Genomic DNA, 20823 nt, shown 5'->3' with positions numbered 1-20823 from the left:
AATATACGACCCTCTTGGATTATCGCGACAACGAATATTTTACTGTGCAAAATATGAAGAACGAAAGTAAATTGCAAATTATATTGTTGTTTATTGGAGTAATTATTAGAGCAAAATACGTTAGTACTTCTTATGTTGCACACTAAAATATTCGTTGTCGCGATAATCCAAAACAGTCGTATATTCGTGGAATACACCACAAGTTAAAAGTGGATTAAGTTAGTTCCACAATTATAACTATTTTATCGACATATCGCGTACCATTTCAAATGTTCGTTTCATTTTGGTGTCGATATTTTTTCTAGTGATCTTTTTAACATTTACACCGTAGTTAATTTAAGTGGAAGTGGAGACAATACACATTCTGGCGGAACTCTTATTTCATATCCGTAATCGTTATTTTCTCCGTAATCTAATTTTATTACCTTAAAATCAATGTAAAATGCGGGTGACTCACATATGCGTCCTATATTTTCTGGGTGCAACTTTGGCTTGACGCACAAGTGCGTCACATATTGGAAACGTCAGACGTTTGAAACGTCAAAATGCAATCAGTAAGATAAATGTGGATTAACTTAGTCCCACACCCACAATTGTAGTTGCTTTATCAACATGTCGCGTACCATTTATAAATGTTTGTTTTATTTTGATTTTGTCGATGTTTTTGCTGCTGTACCACCAGATGTTAGTTTTCATCACTTCATTTCTAAAACCATACCACAGTTTACTAAAGAACAAGTAACTTCTTGTATTAGGGCAGATAATATTCTAACTTCGCTTTATTTTTTTAATTAGGGGTACCTATATGAATAAAATATCTTTGTAGTTAAATTTGTAAATAATCACAATACATATTTTAAATATTTTATTAATAAACTACTATATTGTGATTTTTAAAGACATACAAACACATAACAATATCAAAGATTAAAGTACAATAATAAACCTTCGACTACAAGACAAGATCCTCCTTAAATGCACCTTAATTAATTAAAAATTTCAGTTGAAATGAAAGTTGAAGTGTTGAACCACAGTATTAACACAGAATACATTGGGTGATGTATTCTGTAAAATTTGTTATCCCTTATCTATGGTACTGTGGTTTGACCAGGGTTTGACACATTCAAACTGCTTCGCTTCACACATGCGCAGTTGACGGATCGGGTCCCTGTAATTAATCGTACCTCTAAATTTAACCATAAATATAAATTAACCATAAAGTTAAACTATGTGACGTCACGGGTAGTTTGAACCATTTTAAAATACAGAAGACTTTAAACTTGTACTTCTAAGTTATAATGAGTTTTTGAAGCGTGAAATTTTGAAAATCTCATTTTTAAACAAAACTGAACAATATTATGTAATAAAAAAAATGTGCAAGTTCCCTATTGGAATACCCATAAGTTCACATTTTCTACTCCAGATATCCAAGCACCTACACCCCAGTGATTGTAGGTGTAGCAGCCTTGGCAAAGGTCTTTGTTCGCCACCTTTATCTTTTTCGTCAATTTTTTTGTATAAATCTTTATTGAGCTCGTCATAACGTCGTACCGTACAACTCTCTCAGAACATACAGAAAAAGAGTTTGGTAAAGTGTTAGCTCGGGAGGTAGTGTCAAATTTGACCGGAGCATTTTAGCATGGCTTTTTTTTATTTAGTTAGGTATTACAAAGCTTCAAATGAAGTGTCAGCCGGCCCAAAACCGGGTCTTTTAGGAAAGAAAAGATAAAATATGAAAGTAGATGAAAAAACCTTACAACTTATATGTCAGATATTTATCTCCATGGCTAACTTACATCCATAATGGACTAGTGGTCCTGGCTCCTGGCTTTCACCTAGGCGAGTCGGGTTCGATTCTCGGCGTTGGAAATCTTTTTTGTTTTTAAAATTGACATTTTCATTTGAAAAATAATTGTTTTTTTCTACAAACGTGTTAAAAATGCAACTTTTAGCACTCCATAGGAGCGTTAAAAATGTTACTTTAAAGCACTAGTGCACCAGAGAAAAGCTCCTGGCTTTGATTTAATAACAGGACAAATATTAAAACAGCTCCCAAGAAAAGCAATTGTCAAGTTGACCTATTTAATTAATGCTGCGATCAGATTAAAATATATTCCTTCATTGTGGAAAGTGGCGGAAATAGTAATGATACCAAAACCAGGCAAACCACCACATATAACCTCTTCCTATAGACCAATATCACTGCTACCCACAATGTCTAAATTATTTGAAAAACTTCTCCTCAGAAGATTGCAACCAATTATAGTAAACAAAAAATTAATTCCAAATCACCAGTTTGGTTTTAGGCAAAAACACTCAACTATAGACCAACTCCACAGAGTCACCGATATTATAGAAAATGCACTAGAGGAAAGAAAAGTTTGTTCAGCTTTATTCTTAGATGTTGCCCAGGCATTTGACAGAGTTTGGCATGAAGGACTATTTCATAAATTAAAGACTATTCTTCCAAAATCATACACAGACATAATTAAATCGTACTTAACTGATAGATATTTCAGAATCAAGCAAGATGATGCTTATTCTGAACTTAAAGAAATAAAAGCCGGAGTCCCCCAGGGTAGCGTATTGGGCCCGGTCCTATATCTCCTTTATACATGTGATCTACCAGAATTCGATAACTACTGTTTAGCTACCTTTGCCGACGACACCGCCATATTAGCAGTAGGTAAAGATAACGTAGAAACAGCCAATAAACTACAAAATGCGATAAGCAAATTCCAAAAATGGACTAAGACGTGGAAGATTACATTGAATGAAAGCAAATCAGTACATGTTGATTTCACTAATAAAAAAATTCTGTACGCACCAATAAAAATTAATGGACAAGACATTCCGTATGCCAACACAGCCAAGTACCTGGACTTAACCCTAGACACGAAGCTTCGCTGGAAAGCCCATGTAAAGAAAAAGAAGGAAGAATTAAATATTAAATATAAAAAATTGTACTGGCTACTGGGAAGATACTCAGGGTTGTCAACGTATAACAAGATGCTAATCTACAAACAAGTTATAAAACCAGTATGGACGTATGGTATCCAACTGTGGGGATGTACAAAAAAGACAAACTTGAAAATAATACAAACTTTTCAAAACAAAGTATTAAGGGGCATAGTTAACGCACCCTGGTACATCCGTAATGACGATATCCGCAAGGATCTACGAATGGAGCCCGTCGACAAAGAAATCCGAAAACACGCAGAAAGTCATGAAAAAAGACTTCTTCTCCACGAAAATATTGAGGCCATCCAGCTCCTGGACAACTCAAACCAGAAAAGAAGACTGAAGAGGACCAAACCTCACGAGTTGGTGTAGTGTGCGACAAAGCTAATAGCGGAGCATTGCGCGACTAGTGTGCAAGCAACGTGTTGGTGTAGTGCGTGATAAAGTGAAAAGCAGAGCTTTGTGTGATAGTGCGCAATCAAAAAGTGCGCCAGTAATAATAAAAACAACTAAGAAGACATCAAAGGGTGACTCTTAGATATTAAGTAGTTAGTAAGATAGGATAGATAAAAAGTTACTCATTGGTCAAAGACCAGATTGTAGCACTTAGCAAATAAAAAAAAAAAAGCACTAGTGCTTTAAAAATTTTAAGGCACTGCAGTTAAAATTGAAATGTCAAATTTTGAAAACAAACGTCAAAATGTTTTTTATATTTCATTTATTAACATTAATATTAACAGTACAACTTGCGCAATTTTACGTTTGCAAACTTACGTTTGTAGAAAAAAACTATTAAGATTTGTTAGAATATACAACAATAAAAGTAGATGTTATTCTATAGTTGTTATGATTTACGTATTGACAGTATAGGCAGTTTTGATGTAATGTCAAGAAAAATATAAAAATGGAACGTCAGTCAAGTTCAAGTAAAAGTTTTTGTAGGTATTGTCCTGTAATTGAGAATGAATAAATTATAATTGTTGATATATAAGACGTTTGTAGAAAAAATATTGTATGATATACGTGTTAAAATTACATTTTTAAGGCACTCATGTGAATTGCAGAATTCGCTTCGCTCATTCTGCAAACCTTCACATGCGTGCTTTAGAATTGTATTTTTAACACTTATATCATAAATAACTATTATAATACCACGTTTTTATTATTTATACGACACAATATAAAAAAGTATTATAAAAACAATTATTTTTCAAATCAAAATGTCGGTTTTAAAAACCAAAACCCGACTCGCCTGGGTGAAAATCAGGAGCCAGGACCTCTATAGTCCGTCTCATCTTGACTTTACAGTATAAGGAACATAGGCAATACACTCTTTATGAGAGTTTTTAGCGCGTTGATGCCTATTTTATCAAAAAGAATCTGTAATCGAACATTAGAGAGATTAAATTAAAACTGTTTTAGAAAGGCAATTTGCAATTTTAGGATTCATATGCGTGTAAATTTATTTGATATAATATAGTTATTACGCATATGAATCCTAAAATTGTAGATTGCCTTCCTAAAACAGTTTTAATTTAATCTCTCTAATGTTCGATTATAAATTATTTTTGATAAAATCGGCATCCCCGCGCTAAAAACTCATAAGGACTGCATTGCCTATGTTCCTTATACTGTAAAGTCAAGGTGAGACGGACTATAGGCCATTATGGATGTAAGTCACGGAGATAAATATTTGACATATGGTTCTTTTCATGAGCATTTTTCAGTGCGTCACAAATTATAGAAAAAAAGGTTAGTCCGTGATAAATACACATTTATGACATTTATTCTAACATGACATTTTAGTTAAATCTGACAGTTGTCACATTTTATTTGCAATTTGGTATAAAAACAAATCAATTGTGTTTATTGCATTTATAAAATGGTATTTTCTTTGATTTGTATAGTCTTATAAATTGTACAGATTAAATTTTTTTATATAGAATAATATAATATTATATTATTAGCGCCATCTATTGACAACTAGATTAAGGGCCGGTACTTTATGTCCCGGTTAAACCTCGGTTAGCTAACCGGGGTTTAATCGGGACAGAAAAGTACCTCATAGAGCCTCTTGCGTTGTAATAAAAGCAATTATAATTATCATTATAATTATTTATGAATATAATAATAAGTATAATTGCGTTTATGTCTATGTTATGCATATATTTCTGTCCCGATTAAACCCCGGTTAACTAACCGGCTGTTAACGGAGACATAAAGTACCGGCCCTAAATGTTATAAATGTCACCGATGAAATGTAATCAGCGACGTGCGTTTTTTTCTGTCACATACAATTTAATGCGTTAGAGAGAAATCAAAAAACTGTGACGCACTGAAAAATGCTCATGAAAAGAACCATATAAGTTGCAGCGTATTTTCATCTACTTTCATATTTTATCTTTTCTTGCCTAAAAGCTCCGGTTTTGGGCCAGCTGACACATAATTTGTTAATAAGCTTTGGAATACCTAACTAAATAAAAAAACAGCCATGCTAAAATGCTCCGGTCAAATTGACACTTCCTCCCGGGCTATGTTTTGAGCGAAACCACTGTAGTAATAGTAATCTTACATTTCGATGTTTTAGCTACTTCCCCAGAAGTGGTAGAAGAGCCGGTGAAAGCTCCGCCAGTAAAAACTTCCGAACCGCCCGAGGTTGACGACACTCACGTTCAGATAGTAACGGTACCGTCTTTCCGATACCAGAGCCCGCCTAAAAAGACCTTCCCGCCAGATTTTGTAAATATGTCCTTGGCGGATCAGATCGATTTTAAAATGAAGGAAATTATGGGGAAGTTCGAGTCGACGACGTATGTAGATATATTGAGTGAGTCGTCGAGTGACGAAAAAGTTACCAGTTCTCCTGTAACGAAAACGCTGCTTGAGAATAATGTAAATAAAACTTCTCCATCATTAACAGCTCTGGTTAACAATCAGACTGAAGAATCACAATCGAGTAATGGACAGAATGTAACGGAAGAATCAGTGAATGCAGACAAAACTTCTCCATTATTAAAACCTGTGGTTAACAATCTGACTGAAGAATCACAATCGAGTAATGGACAGAATGTAACGGAAGAATCAATGAATGCAGACAAAACTTCTCCATCATTAAAACCTTTGGTTAACAATGGGTCTGAAGAATCACAATCGAGTAATGGACAGAATGTAACGGAAGAATCAATGGATGCAGACGTCGACTATACCAAAGATCGTGCTAGCAAGCATAGAGCTCCAACAAAACATGTAACAGCAGATTGTAGACCAATAACTCATAGCAAAAATTCTTCTCACCGTGTAAATGGCTATAGAAACCCCTTCGCAAAACATGTTACCGCTGACAGTGAGATAGGTCTAGACTCGAAAACATTCAAGTGCGGCTTTTGCGTAGAAGACATCGATCCTTACTGCTTTATTTGCTACGATACGGTATCGAAAAAAGGCGGTACAACGAGACAGAAATGTTCGTTGCATCCGTGCCCGCGCTTCTACCATCCGGATTGTTTAAAGTTGTGGCCACAAACACAGTGGTCGTTGATTCAGACTACGAAAAACCGGTTTTCGCAAGAGGAGCAGGATAGTTTTGTGTGTCCGCAGCATGTCTGCCACACGTGCGCCTCGGATGATCCTCGTGCTGCCATTTCTAGGTAAGTTTGATGTACTTTATTTTGCTTGTCTTCTTCTGTGAATAGGGTAAACCTATAGTATATATCTGCACCTCGGAGGTAAACTACACTATGTCATTTTTAGCAACTGTGTTTAGCGTGTGTTTGCAACAAAGTTTGCAGCACTTATGATGGTAATAAAAATCTAATATATCCCACAATTAGTTGAAAGAAAATATGACTATATTTTAATGATTATTTCATTCATAAGAGATTCTGACCAAAATTTTTGATAATTTCCCGTCGTCAAGTATATTACGTCAGATGCCCTTCGTTGCTACGAAAAAATACATTCAGTGACATTAATGACAATTAATGTTTTAAAATTTTTAAAAGTGATGACTTTCAACCGTCAAATATTTATTACAACTGTGTGTTTAATTGTACTAATTTGTACTTACATAATACAATAAAATTTTGGTTTTGGAACAGTTTTATTCATGAAATAATCGCAACAAATTGCACTCTATCTCTAAAATTAATATAGAATTTTTACCCTCGTGACACTTTGACATAATTTCACTCCCCTTCGGGTCGTGAAATTAAAACTGTCAAAGTGTCACTCGGGAAAAATTCAATAATTTTAGAGCTCTTGTGCAATTACTACTGATAATATATAACCAATTTGTATAATCGAACTAATGAAATAAATGGATTAAAGAAACTTACTCAAAAAAACACGATGTCGACATAGTGTAGTTTACCTCCTAGGTCCAGATATAGTTCTTCTCATAGCCTTTTTTTAGAGCCCCATTTCTTTCTAGTAAGTGTACTTTTCTTTTTAAATTACTCCGCGATTCAAAAACATATTCCGGTGTGCATCACTTTACGATTTGACAGACAAAATAGAAATTGAAAATTAAAGTTGGTATTAACCGCCACATTAATATTTTTTGTTTTTGCCTTCAGGCTCCACGTTCTGAATCTCAATGTTAATGTGAATTATATTTAACTCACTGAGCGCCTGGGCCAAACAAGGCGTGAGTTAAATACAACTCACGTGGCGTTCAATGTGTTAAAGGCGTTTTTCTCAAAACTGCTTTTTTCATAAAACATTGACATAAGACATTGTAACTGAAATACTACTTAAGGGGTGAGGAGGGGTATGGTTTGAAATCAACATATCAAGCACATTTTTGTGAATTTTTTTCGAAGCTATGGTAGAATTATTTTATTTTTAAATTAAATAAACATATTAACCCGCCGTTACACGCGTCTTCTATTGTGACGTGGTTGCACGCGTATGAGCGTCGCCCTCACCTACATAAATTCGACTTATTTCGAGGAAGAATGAATGTCAACATGTATAAATATAAAATGTGTTGTACTCACATATTATAGAAAGTCTCGTAAACCAATTTTTTTATTAATTTAACAAAACAAAAGTAAAAATAATATAGATCAAAAGCAAGTTTTCTTAATTTTCAATTTCAGCAAGCCACTGAAGAAATTAACGTTCTTTACGCGAATTCATTTTACTAAAAATACAAATTAAAATTAACAACTGTTCTGAATCTATTTCTTTGTGGCATTTATGTAATTAACTATTAATATTTTGTATTTTGATAACGACGTCCGAGGTGGAATTCGAAACGTCAGTAAAATCAATTTTTCAAGTTAAATTGTGGCTTATTTCCCAATTAGAATAAGTAAATTTAAAAATGGGTTCTTAACCAGTGGCGCACCTAGAATTTTCCTCGGGGGGGGGGAGGGGGTTTGCTTGGGCACCGAAAGTTTTTTGTATTATTTGTGAAAGACAAGTTACATTTTCTACTTTCTTTTATATATATTTCTATATGCTCTGGGTGGGATTTTAACCCCCAACCCCCCCCCTCGGTGTGCCATTGTTCCTAACCTAATCCAAACAATAATATTTTAATTAAACCTACCTAAATATTAAATAAAAACCTAAAAGTTTCTTTGAGATAACAGAAACGTGATTTCACCGTGATTGCACGCGCAGTGAGGAATTCCCTCACTTGAAGAGGGATGTCTCTTCTTTCAACTATCACACAGCACACTGACCGCCTGAAATATTCTATAACTTTTTCATACCCTCTCATGAACCATGCTAAAGGCATTCCTGGGTGCTTAAGGTTATCGTATTAGTTTACACAATTTTATTGGTTATAAACAAATATGGTGAGGGATTCCCTCATAGCGCGTGTAATGGCGGGTTAAGTACAATTCAAAAAATATTTAAGAAAACATTCAATCCAAAATATTGAAAAATATGCCATTGGTGACAAATTTTGGCAGGCAGCTAAAAAAATGGATTTTGCGGTGAACATCAGAACTCATCACTGGATCATACGAAACAAAACATTCAAAAAGATTTAACTAAAAAGATTTAATTTAATTTAATTAATGAGTTTCACGAGGTAACAACGTCGAGTTTTTTTTCATTTTTAATGATTTTTGAATTTTTGTTATCACTTAACCCTTACACTCCCGAAACTATGTAAGTTGACATATAAAGTCTATTTTTCAATTTATATGGGAACAAAGAGATATACTAATTTTTTTCAGAATTTTGGTATGTCACTTTGACAGATTTTATTGATACTCACGATTGTGTTTTCCAGGAGTATATGCATGACATGCACAATTGTGTGACTGACACATTTGTGAGTACTGGGAGTGTATGACTACTCCCCCTAGAAAACAAAACAAATAAATTATAACATTTTACAACATTTATTAGTAATATTAAGTACACATAATATTGTCATTTATTACAAATGTTAATAACTAGTATATTTTTAACACATTATTTGTTGTGAAAGTTAAAAAACAATTTTGATTTTTGCTCATACAGAGATAAACTTTACATTTGCTACATGAAACTCTTGACCTACTCTTACAGGATTCCAATCTGCAACATAAAGGATTTTTTAGATCTTCCAAGACAGGCCAGTGATTAAAACCATCATATCTTTTGTCAGTGCAAGGTAAAGGTGACGGTCTCATTTTCTTTGGACGAGGGTCTTCATGTTCATCTTCTGTGTCCACGTTTTCTGTATTTGGACTTTTCGTTCCACATAACAAATAATCTGCTAGTTCTAAGCGAAAGGATAATAAATCTTTAATATCTTTTGATTTGTATTGGTTACTTCGGCAGTCGCGACGGTATTCCATCCAACTGTTAACAATAGCTAAATCAAGTAGATGTAGGATTACCTTTAATGTCCATTTGCGAGTTTTGAAGAAAGTTCTATAACACTCCATCATCTGATCGCAGATATCGACTCCACCCATCTTTTTCGTTGTAAATTTTAATTACGTTTGGACATGGAACCTCTACACGACTAGCACTAGCTTTATCCCATCGTTTGACTAAATGTGTGGGTTCTTGGCCAAAAGCCGTAGATGCCATTAAAACGGATTTATTATCTTTCCATTTAGTGATACATATCTTCTGATCACTGCTAACAACCTGCTCAGAATCGCCTCTTTTCATCTGATTATCTGTTTTAAATGTAAATCCTTTAAAACGATTGTTCATAATAGTTCCTGTGCCATGTATTTGTAGCTCAGATAATTTGAGCAACAAAGGTGTCGTCGAAAAATATCTGTCGAAGAATACAAAGCTATTAACCGGTAACGTTTCCACTAGCCTAAGGATGACTGACGGTCCGAGTCCCAGTTCTTTATTTCTTAAATTGGTACTTGTTCCTTGATATATTTCAAAATCTAGGACAGTACCATCACTTTTTGATAAAACGAAATTTTTTAAACCCACAGGTCTTGGTTTATTTTTTACATATTGCCGAAGAGCACATCGACCAAGAAACGGAATCATCTGTTCGTCTATTGAGAATGCAGCTTCAGATTCTCTCTTTAATTCCCGACATCGGCTTCTGACTAAATCGATCATTGGCTGAACTCTCCACAGACGATTATTTTTTTTAATTTCTTCTGTTACCGTGCATACATCCACAATATGAAGATTGACTCTCAAGAGGTACAACCTATCTCTTGGAATCGCATCCGCAATTACAGGAAGTTTAAAGCGACTGCTCCAATATAAATGAATTCGAGGGAATTTTAAACAACCCATCACTGCATGGATTCCAAAAAATTTTTTTATTTCTTCAGGAGTTACTTTGGGTTTAAGTTCCCTTCCGTGTTTTTGTAAATAAAATTGTGCAGTACGTTCTGCACACAGTTGAAAAAATGAGTTTCCTAAATACTTTTCAAAGTAACACCATGGTGTTCAAACTTCAGTGGGATCTGGAAGTATTGTTTCGGGTATATTTTCATTTTTAAATGGATTAGTTCTACCCCAATTTAGCATTGATGATTTTTGGAGATTTTGTACAGTACTGGGAACTGCTGAATCATTTTCGTCTCCACTTTCATCAGATTTATCACTTTCTTCAATTTCATCATCTTGTACACACAAATTCTCCTCTTCAGACGGTACCCAATCATCATCATCATCTTCGAGTTCAATTTCCAAATCGGAATCAATTTCATCCAGCAGTTCGTAGATTTCATCTGGATGAGCAGCTAGTCTCGCCATGTCAACTTTTCTAGTTGTTCCTGAAAAAGAAACCCTTGTTATCAGTTTTGTTCACTGAATCATTATTTATTTTTTTTACATTGTTACACCATTTACTCCCGGCCTACATAAACGTGAAACACTTCAAAACTTACATTGACACCGCTCACTCCTGACCCTCACAAACGTGTTGTTCTTCAAAACACGTTTGTGGATTTGTAACCTCAAATTAGTATTGAATGATTTTGTCTAAATAGGTAAACATACACAATTTGTGACGACTATCCACCAAAATAAATATTTTAAAACAAATAAAAATGTGTACTTACGTCTAAAAGCCATATTAACACACTTGACAAAAAGTCGTTACCATTCACTGAACAATATCATACGGATCTAAGCAAATTTTCGGTAATCTCCCGCGACAATATGATAGACACGTGCACCCACTATCGTGTCGTAGAGCAGCAACTGGTGCAAAATGATATTTTAAACCTAATATCACTTATAAATAAGACGCTCACAATTGTGAGTGTATGGAGCGTAAGGGTTAAAAGTCAAAAATACGAAATTTTTGATAAAAATTTTGTGAAAACCAACAGATTTAAATTGTTGAACAAAAAATGCACAAAACGAAAAATATCTCGACGTTGTTACCTCACAAAATGTCTAAAGAAAATCTATGCAAAATTTCAGGTAGACCGGTCAAGTAGTTTTTCAGTTACAATGTCCACCGCATTTGAAAAAGCAGTTTTGAGAAAAATGCGTTTAAAGTTTTGACAGCTGCATCTTCATCTTCTTATTTGTCTGAAAAATCGTAAAGTGATGAACCTTGGAATATGTTTTTTGAATTGCGGAGTAATCTACAAAAGAGAAGGCGAACAGTTATTTAACGTTTCTCACTACGCTCAAGCGTGCTGGCGCGAAGCCGCGGCAAAGCGGGTCAAAGGTAGGGATATTCAACACTCTGTATATCGGGTAATTTTACTCCGATCAATCTGAAATTTTCAGAGAGTATTATTGAAAGTATGCACTTTTATTTGAAATAATAAAAAAATTAAATATTTCAAACCATCCCCCCCCCCTTAACTGATCCACCTGAAATTTAGCATAGATTTTCTTTAGACATTTCGTAAGATAACGCTGTCGAGATATTTTTTGTTTTATGCTTATTTTTTGTTTAACAATAATAAATATGTTGATTTTCACCCTTTTTTTACAAAATATTCGGTATTTTGACTTCTGAGGGACACCAAAAACTCAAAAATTGTTTTAAATTTAAAACAACTCGACAGGATTACCTCGAGAAACTCATAAGCTAATAAAATCTTTTTTAATTTTTTGTTTCACATAATCCAGTGACGAGTTTTGATGTCCACAGCAAATTGCATTTTTTAGAGGTGTTTAAAATTTTTCCAATGTTGGCATATTTTTCAATATATGTATTGCCTTGAAATTTGTTTTGAATATTCTTTTTTCAAAAGAATTCAAAAAATGTCCTTGAAATGTTGATTTAAACCATACCCCCACCCTAAAGGCGCAATATGAACAATATGAAGTGTTTAATGCTGTGTATGTTTTCCAGGTGTCCCTGGGATAAAATCGTCAAATGCCTGTGTTGTCCGGCTAGCTACCATTCGACCAACTTTTGTATTCCCGCTGGTACGGCGATTATAAGTACCACCCAAATAGTTTGTCCGAGGCACAGGTACAGGACGAAGCCGTACACCATAAATACGACGTGGTGTCTTTTGTGTAACGAGGGGGGAAACTTGATCTGCTGCGAAACATGCCCAACCAGGTAAGTCACTTTTGGTACCATCTAAAAAGAAAGAAGCAAATATATTTCCATTAAAATTATCAATAATATTGCAATACTTGTTATCAACTCGTAACTGAATGACAGAACTACTTTTTCTTTCTCCCCTTCTTTATACTCTATCAGGGTTTCGGATTTGGGGAGCTACTTTAATTTCCATTCTTCCATCTCTTCTATTTTTTTTGTATTTCCTGCCATTATTTTCAATTCCTCAAGTGATTTTTGTTTAACGTTTGCAGCCTCTACTAATTGCTGTATCCATTTCTTTCTTGTTTTGCCTCATTTTCTTTTTATGATGTTCTTTGCTTCGTGGAGTGTCTTGTAATTTTGGGTTGCATCATCATCAAATGCCCATACCAGTTCATTTGTATCTTTGCTATTTTGTTCATTATTGGTTCTTGTTTGGCCATTCTCCTAATAGTGTCATTGCGCTTAATCTATCCCAGTTTGTCTTTCCAACTATCCTTCTTAGGTGTCTCATCTCCATTGAATTTATCCTGCGCTTATGTTTTTCCAGACTTGTCCAGTTTTCACTTGCTTAGAGCACAGTCGGTATCACTGTTGTGTTATATTTTTTTATCCTTGTCTCTCGTATAAATTCTCTTTTTACCAGTATTGGGGCTAACGCATGGTATAACTTGTTTGATTTCTTTGTTCTATTTGTTATATTTTTCCAGTCTATTTTTCTGTCGTTAGTAATTATACTTCCCAGGTATTCGTAAGTTGTAACTATTTCCAGTTCTGAGTTTTTACATGTATCTTTATTTCATATCTTCCTTATCTTCTTTGTTGCGGATTACCGTTGTCTTACCTTTTTACTCATTTATTTCCATTTTTAATTCTTCTATTTGTTCTACCCATATGTCCATTAGTTTCTGCATTTTATTGTCGGAATCTGCTATTAGTACTATGTCGTCCATATACAGCACGACCAAATTCACTTTGTATTTGAGATGTGGATGCGCACTCTTATTGATGTTCGGGTTTTCCACATTTTCTGAATTTTATTTTTGTACCGTGCAAGTATTTTACTTGGCAAGACATTACCAAAATGAAATTCAAAAAATTTGGAAAAATCGAACGTCAACAACAGCGCGCATCCAAATCTCAAATACAAAGTGAATTTGCTCGTGCTGTACATTAAAGACTATTGTTACCGGTTGCAATCTGTGGTATCCTATTCTTGTCTGTAGTTGATTGGTTCTTAATCTAGTATTTCTTATCAATTAGTTAATTACTATTATGAGACTATCTTGTTGTTTAATACCTCTCTTCCAATTAAATTCTTCTGATCTTTCCGCTGACATGTACTCTTCCTTTTACTTCTTTGTAAGTACTTTCTATAATTTTTATCGATGTATTTGGTACATTTAATTTCCTCAAGCATTTCCCTATTCGCCGTGTGCAAGTACTTGGAGAGGATACGAGAAACGATCGTGCGCGAATAGCGGAGAAATCTTGCAACTTTCTTAAATAATTCATTGTCAATTGAAATTGTCAAATTGACGTATATTTCATATCTACTGTTAATAAAGAAGAAAAATTATATGTCGCTCCACAATATTGATATGATATGCAATTATTATATAAAAGTACATTTAATTAATTGTATTTTGCTTGTTGTAGTGCAGTTTAATAATTAATTTTATTTACTACATACAATTGTTTACCTTTTAATAACATAACCTTAATATTACTTTTTCTTCTTAAAATTTTTTTGGGCTATGGCCTTGATAATTGTCCAGTAACCAGGACCAATATGATTGGCCAATATAATTAAAAGTGCGAAAAATATTGCCGAGCTATGAAACCAGGTGTCGCTTTTCCGAACTTGCACGGTCCTAATAGTCTTTCTATCGGGTCAAATGCTGCCCTTAGATCTATGAATGCTGCTAATACCTTACACAACTTTGTTTGCTAATATTTACCTATATATGTGGAGCTTCAAAATGATATAGATAATATTTGTGAGTGGTCCTTACGGAATAAGTTGTTATTTAACTTATCAAAATGTAAAGTATTAACATTTAACACAAATAAAAACCCTTATCAGTATATATATTTTATGCAAAATTCACAGTTAGAAAGAGTGACTTCTGTATGTGACCTCGGCATTTGTTTTCAAAATGATTTGAAATTTAATCAGCACATAAATAATATTGCTAAAAAATCACACCAGTTACTAGGTTTTTTAAAGAGGGCAACATATGCATTTACCAACACTGAAATAATACAATATTTATATTTTTCTCTAGTGCGTAGTAAACTTGAATTTGCTAATGTAATATGAAATCCTACACAGCTAAATTTAAACCGTTCTATAGAAGTAGTCCAAAACAAATTTTTAAAATATTTGTACTTTAAAAAACATAGAACCAATCCCGAATATGCTTCATATGATCCTATCAGAAAAGAATTTGATATAATAAAACTTGAATATAGAAGAAGAGTTTTTGCCATTACGTTTCTTTTTAAAATATTGAATTATTTAATCGATAGCTCCTATCTTATGTCTCAAATAAACCTTTACGTAAAACCACGTAGTATACGCCCTCGTCAACAGACTTTTTTGGTAAATGATGATAGACCGATAACTCGACTATGTCATATACACAAGGACTTCTTTTTTTCTGTAAATGTATTTGACACAAATCTACCAAAATTTAAGCGTGAAATCAAAGGGATATACACTAATGATTAAATGTTGTCGCATTAGTACCTCACTCTTAATATTATCACATGCTTATGTTGAATATTTTATTTTAAGTTTGTGTTAACATCTATATATACTTTCAAAAACAAAACATCAAAAACCAACCAAATATGTGGGTAAATACTTGCTGTCTTGGTGAGCTCCCTATGCACGAATAGGTATACGCAGGTTATTTCTGTTCTTGGTATAAATGCACTTTTTTTTCTTTTTATTTATCAAACGTTTTTTCTTTTTTTGTTATTTGATTTCAATATAATCGTTGTAATAATGTATAGAAACATGTAATTAGGCTTTGCCTGTTTGTTTTTTAAATAAATAAATAAATATTTCGTTTTAGTATTCATCCGGAATGTATGACAGTAAATTTAACAGACGACGATAGATTCATTTGCGAAGACTGCGAATCGGGAAGGCTGCCTTTGTACGACGAAGTGGTCTGGGTCAAACTGGGTAACTATAAATGGTGGCCGAGTCTCATTATATTCCCCAACGAAATACCTCCCAAAGTGCAGAGCACCAAGCATCATCCGGGGGAGTTTGTGGTGAAGTTTTTCGGTACTTACGACTATTATTGGATGAATAGGGGAAGGGCGTTTTTGTTCCAAGAGGGTGATACTATAGATAATGGTATAAACACCAAGAAAAAGTTTCAGGCTGCTTTTATGAGAGCTGTAGAGGAAGCTGTAGTGGCTCATCAGATGAAGAAGCGTAAGTATATGTACATATATATAGTCTATTTCAGTCTTGTAATGGGTGTTTTTTTAGAGGTATAAAAATAAAAGTTAACAACACTTTTTAACTGGCAGCCATTTTGACAGGTGTCAAATGATTTATGGGTAGTTTGGTTTGGCATTTCAGCATGAATAGAATGACGCCTGAACAACGCTTCCAAATTCTGCAAATTTATTTTGAAATTGATGGTTCTGTTTAAAATACGTATCGCGCACTACGTCCATTTTATGGTCAACATAATCCTCTATCAGCAATTAATTCGGTTAACCATGAAACGTTTTCGCACCACGTTTACTCTAACTAAATGATAATATATTATGCATCCACAGAGATGGCTCGCAAGGCTTTGGTTGTCGTATAGCAAGGCCTAGATTCGATGAATGGGCCCATGTCGTTGATTCCGATTTTCATACGCGAATTTTGTTTAAGCGATGAAGCTCACTTTTAGTTGAATGGCTACGTCAATAAACAAAACTGCCATATTTGGAGTGAAGATCATCCTCAAGTGTGTGTTGAGACACCATTACATCCAGAAAAACTGACTGTTTGGCGTGCTTTATAGGCTGATGGAATCATTGGTCCTTACATCTTCAAAAACGACGCTGACCAGAAGGAGTCAATGGTGACCACTATAGAGCTATAGCGATACGCTTTAATTACTATTTTTGCTAATTTTAATTTTTAATAATTTTTCTCAAAACGAAATAATATGGGTCATATAAAAGTCACCGTTAATATACAAACCAGATGCTAAGAAAGACACGGTTTTACGAAACGAAATGCTTCCCTAACCATATGGTTTTTGGTGTGTTCAGTTTAACAAAATGAATTCCCCATAAATTAATTACCATATCAGACCATATGTGTCAACAACTCACAAAGGACATGCATTCGAGACGTTTCTTAAAACTGCAGAAGTGTTTCTGTTTTTAAACGCAAGATCTAAATAATGTATTCCCCTCTTCGGGCCATATTGTAGAAAGGCATACATCGATATAATAGTGTTGTGGTTTTAGTCAGTCTCTTCACAGCATGCGAACAATGCAGACAAACCCTCGGCTCACTAACAATCGAGCCTCGTCCGAGATCTAAGCAAACACCTTTTTTGTTACCAAAATAAATAAATATTTTACTGTTCGTTTGTTACACTTATTTTTATTATTTCAAATAATTGTTTCCGTCAACTACACCAACGGAACATTATATTGGTGACCCGGGTATATAGCGATACGCTTTAATTACTATTTTTGCTAATTTTAATTTTTAATAATTTTTCTCAAAACGAAATAATATGGGTCATATAAAAGTCACAGTTAATATACAAACCAGATGCTAAGAAAGACACGGTTTTACGAAACGAAATGCATCCCTAACCATATGGTTTTTGGTGTGTTCAGTTTAACAAAATGAATTCCCCATAAATTAATTACCATATCAGACCATATGTGTCAACAACTCACAAAGGACATGCATTCGAGACGTTTCTTAAAACTGCAGAAGTGTTTCTGTTTTTAAACGCCAGATCTAAATAATTTATTGCCCTCTTCGGGGCATATTGTAGAATGGCATACATCGATATAATAGTGCTGTGGTTTTAGTCAGTCTCTTCACAGCATACGAACAATGCAGACAAACCCTCGGCTCACTAACAATCGACCCTCGTCCGAGATCTAAGCAAACACATTTTTTGTTACCAAAATAAATAAATAATTTAGTGTTCGTTTGTTACACTTATTTTTATTATTTCAAATAATTGTTTCCGTCAACATACACCAACGGAACATTATAGAGCCATGATTACTGATTTTTTTATACCTCAGTTGAAAAACCATGATGTGCAGGAGCTGAAATTTTATTAAGACGGCGCAACTTGTCACACAGCTCGTGCCACAGCTGATTTATTGAAGGAAACGTTTTGTAACCGCATAGTTTCACGTTTCGTACCGGTGAATTAGTCTCTAAGATCGTGCGATTTTAATAACGCTAAACTATTTTCTGTGTGGTTATGTGTCTAGTCTACGTTGATAAGTCTGAAATGATTGACCACTTGGAGAACAACATTCGCCGCCTTATTGCCGATATACGGCCACAAATGTTACGGAAAAAGGGATTGACAATTGGACTTCAGATTAGACTACGTCAGAGCCAGCCGTGGCGGTCGTATGTCAGAAATCATATCTAAATTATAATGCCAAAATATTATCTTTCAAATAAAGTCAACGTCAATTTAAAAAAATCATCTTTGTTTTCATTTCAAAGTTCTATCCTCCTCTTCAGTCGTTTCCTCATTGCTGAGTGTTGTGATTCCCTATAATACGAGCAACTATCTGTTTCCATCGGCTTTTGTCCTGAGCTTCCCTCATGGATTCAGAGAATGTTTTTCCACTGGCTTTCTGTACTTGATCCGTCCATCGAGTAGGTGAGCGACCTCTACTTCTGCGCCCTTCAACGTTTCCCGAAATTATAAGTCTCTCAAGATTATCATCACTTCTTCTTGCAAAATGGCCGAAAAATTTCAAGACGGTGGAGAGACAAATAGAGGAAAGTCGAGTCTGAATATTAAGCGCTTGGAGGATTGAGTGATTTGTTCTGTGTTCAGTCCATGAGATCCGAAGCATTCTTCTCCAGTACCACATTTCAAAGGCGTCAATCCTTTTTCTGTCGTCCGATTTCATTGTCCATGTTTCGGATCCGTAATTAAATATGGAAAAAATTAAGGCACGTACTAATCTTATTTTGGTGTTCTTCGACAAGGATGTCTTTCCAGATTTTCGGTAATGACTCATAGCGTTTTTGGCCATGCCTATTCTCCTACGTATTTCTGTTTCACAAGATCCTGTATTACTGATGTAGGATCCTAGATAATTGAACTCGTTAACCACTTCAAACTGGTCTAAGGGCCGGTTGTTCGAACGCTAATCAACAATGATCATTATCAAATAATTAATTACTGTCAATGTCAACTTTGTTTGGGTTGTTAAAAAGTCTGTGGAGTCTATAATCAATTAATATAGCAATAATTATTAACATAATTAATAATAAATCTCATAATTGTAATTAATTATGTTTTCAGCAACCCAAACAAAGTTGACATTGACAGTTTTGGTGACAGTAATTAAATATTTGATAATGATCATTGTTGATTAGCGTTCGAACAACCGGCCCTACGGCTCCTGTTGTCTGAAATGAATTTGAATAATCTACCATCATAATTTTTGTTTTTTGTTTATTGATTTTGTTCAAGTTCAAGATTTTGGTTATTGATCAAGTTCTATACCTTTAAAAAAACACTATACATATACTCAAAATGGACAAATATATTTTATATAATGGCTTAAAAATATATATAACGTAATAATATCTTTTCTGTTACAGAATTTAAAATATTACAAGCGGCTGAAACGGCAGTTTCGATGAAGCCCCCTCCGTACATAAAAATTAAAGTGAGTAAACCTGTAGGAAATGTCAGGTTGACCGAATTAGACCTAAGTAATACTACAGCATGTGAGTGTGATCCTAAGCAGGTCAATCCTTGTGGACCTGATAGTAATTGCTTGAATAGGTAAGTACTACTTGATTCCATCTGTTCCCTAACGAAAACTATTCTGTAAGTAGTACCTACATTAGTTATAATCTAAATTTACTAAAAATAACATAACAGCATGTAATAATGCTGCCAAATAATAATTAATAATTTAATAGATTAAAATAATTTAAATCCCAATTTAATTTTGATGTAAAATATAAATTGATGGCATCAGTATTGAACAAGTAATGAAAATAAAATGTACTCCTTCTCAGAGGCATCTTTCAGTGCGTCACAGTTTTTCGATTCCTTTCTAACGCATTAAGTTGGAAGTGACAGAAAAAAGGTACGTCCGTGATTAAAGTCATTTATAACATTTATTCCAGTTGTTGATAGATGGCGCTATAATCGAACAAAAAATGATTTATGTATTATCTACATGACTATAATCTGACAATTTATAAGACTATACAAATCAGAGAACTTACCTTTTTATAAATGAAATAAACACAATTGATTTGTTTTTATACCAAATTACGATTACGATTCTGACAACTGTCAGATTTAACTAAAATGTCATGCTATGATTCTCTACACTCTTAAAATCATATATTACGTCAGTAATAAGAAAAAGTGAGAAGACCTTTAAATTATAGTCGTATAAATATGTAATAGGTAAATAATGGGTAAATACCTAAATCTGTTTTTCCGATTATAGCGGCATCTATCAACAACTGGAATAAATGTTATAAATGTGTATGTATCACGGACGTACACTTCGCGTCATAAAAAACTGGTACAACTCTTACCGAAAATCGTGTTTTTCAAGTTGTGTAAGTTGGTCTTGTCAAATGTGTCATTCTAATTTCTAGGGCATCGTTGCCAGTTCAACGAAAATATTAT

At 34.1% G+C, this 20823-nt stretch overlaps 1 protein-coding gene across 3 annotated transcripts in view; it reads left to right on the top strand.

The window, feature by feature from the left end:
* Nucleotides 1-20823, top strand: part of LOC114329479 (uncharacterized) — a 147650-nt gene that overhangs the window by 78193 nt on the left and 48634 nt on the right. For all 3 annotated transcript variants that reach the window (XM_050643787.1, XM_028278599.2, XM_028278601.2), the window contains 4 exons: nt 5549-6608; nt 12716-12931; nt 16000-16370; nt 19770-19956. In XM_050643787.1, coding sequence (XP_050499744.1) covers nt 5549-6608; nt 12716-12931; nt 16000-16370; nt 19770-19956 — 1834 coding nt within the window. The remainder of the gene's footprint in view (nt 1-5548; nt 6609-12715; nt 12932-15999; nt 16371-19769; nt 19957-20823) is intronic.

The sequence above is a fragment of the Diabrotica virgifera genome, chromosome 2, assembly GCF_917563875.1.
Source record: "Diabrotica virgifera virgifera chromosome 2, PGI_DIABVI_V3a".
Classification (NCBI taxonomy): Eukaryota; Metazoa; Arthropoda; class Insecta; order Coleoptera; family Chrysomelidae; genus Diabrotica; species Diabrotica virgifera.
Note: the sequence above shows the minus strand (reverse complement) of the source record. Positions and strands in the feature narration are given on the sequence as shown.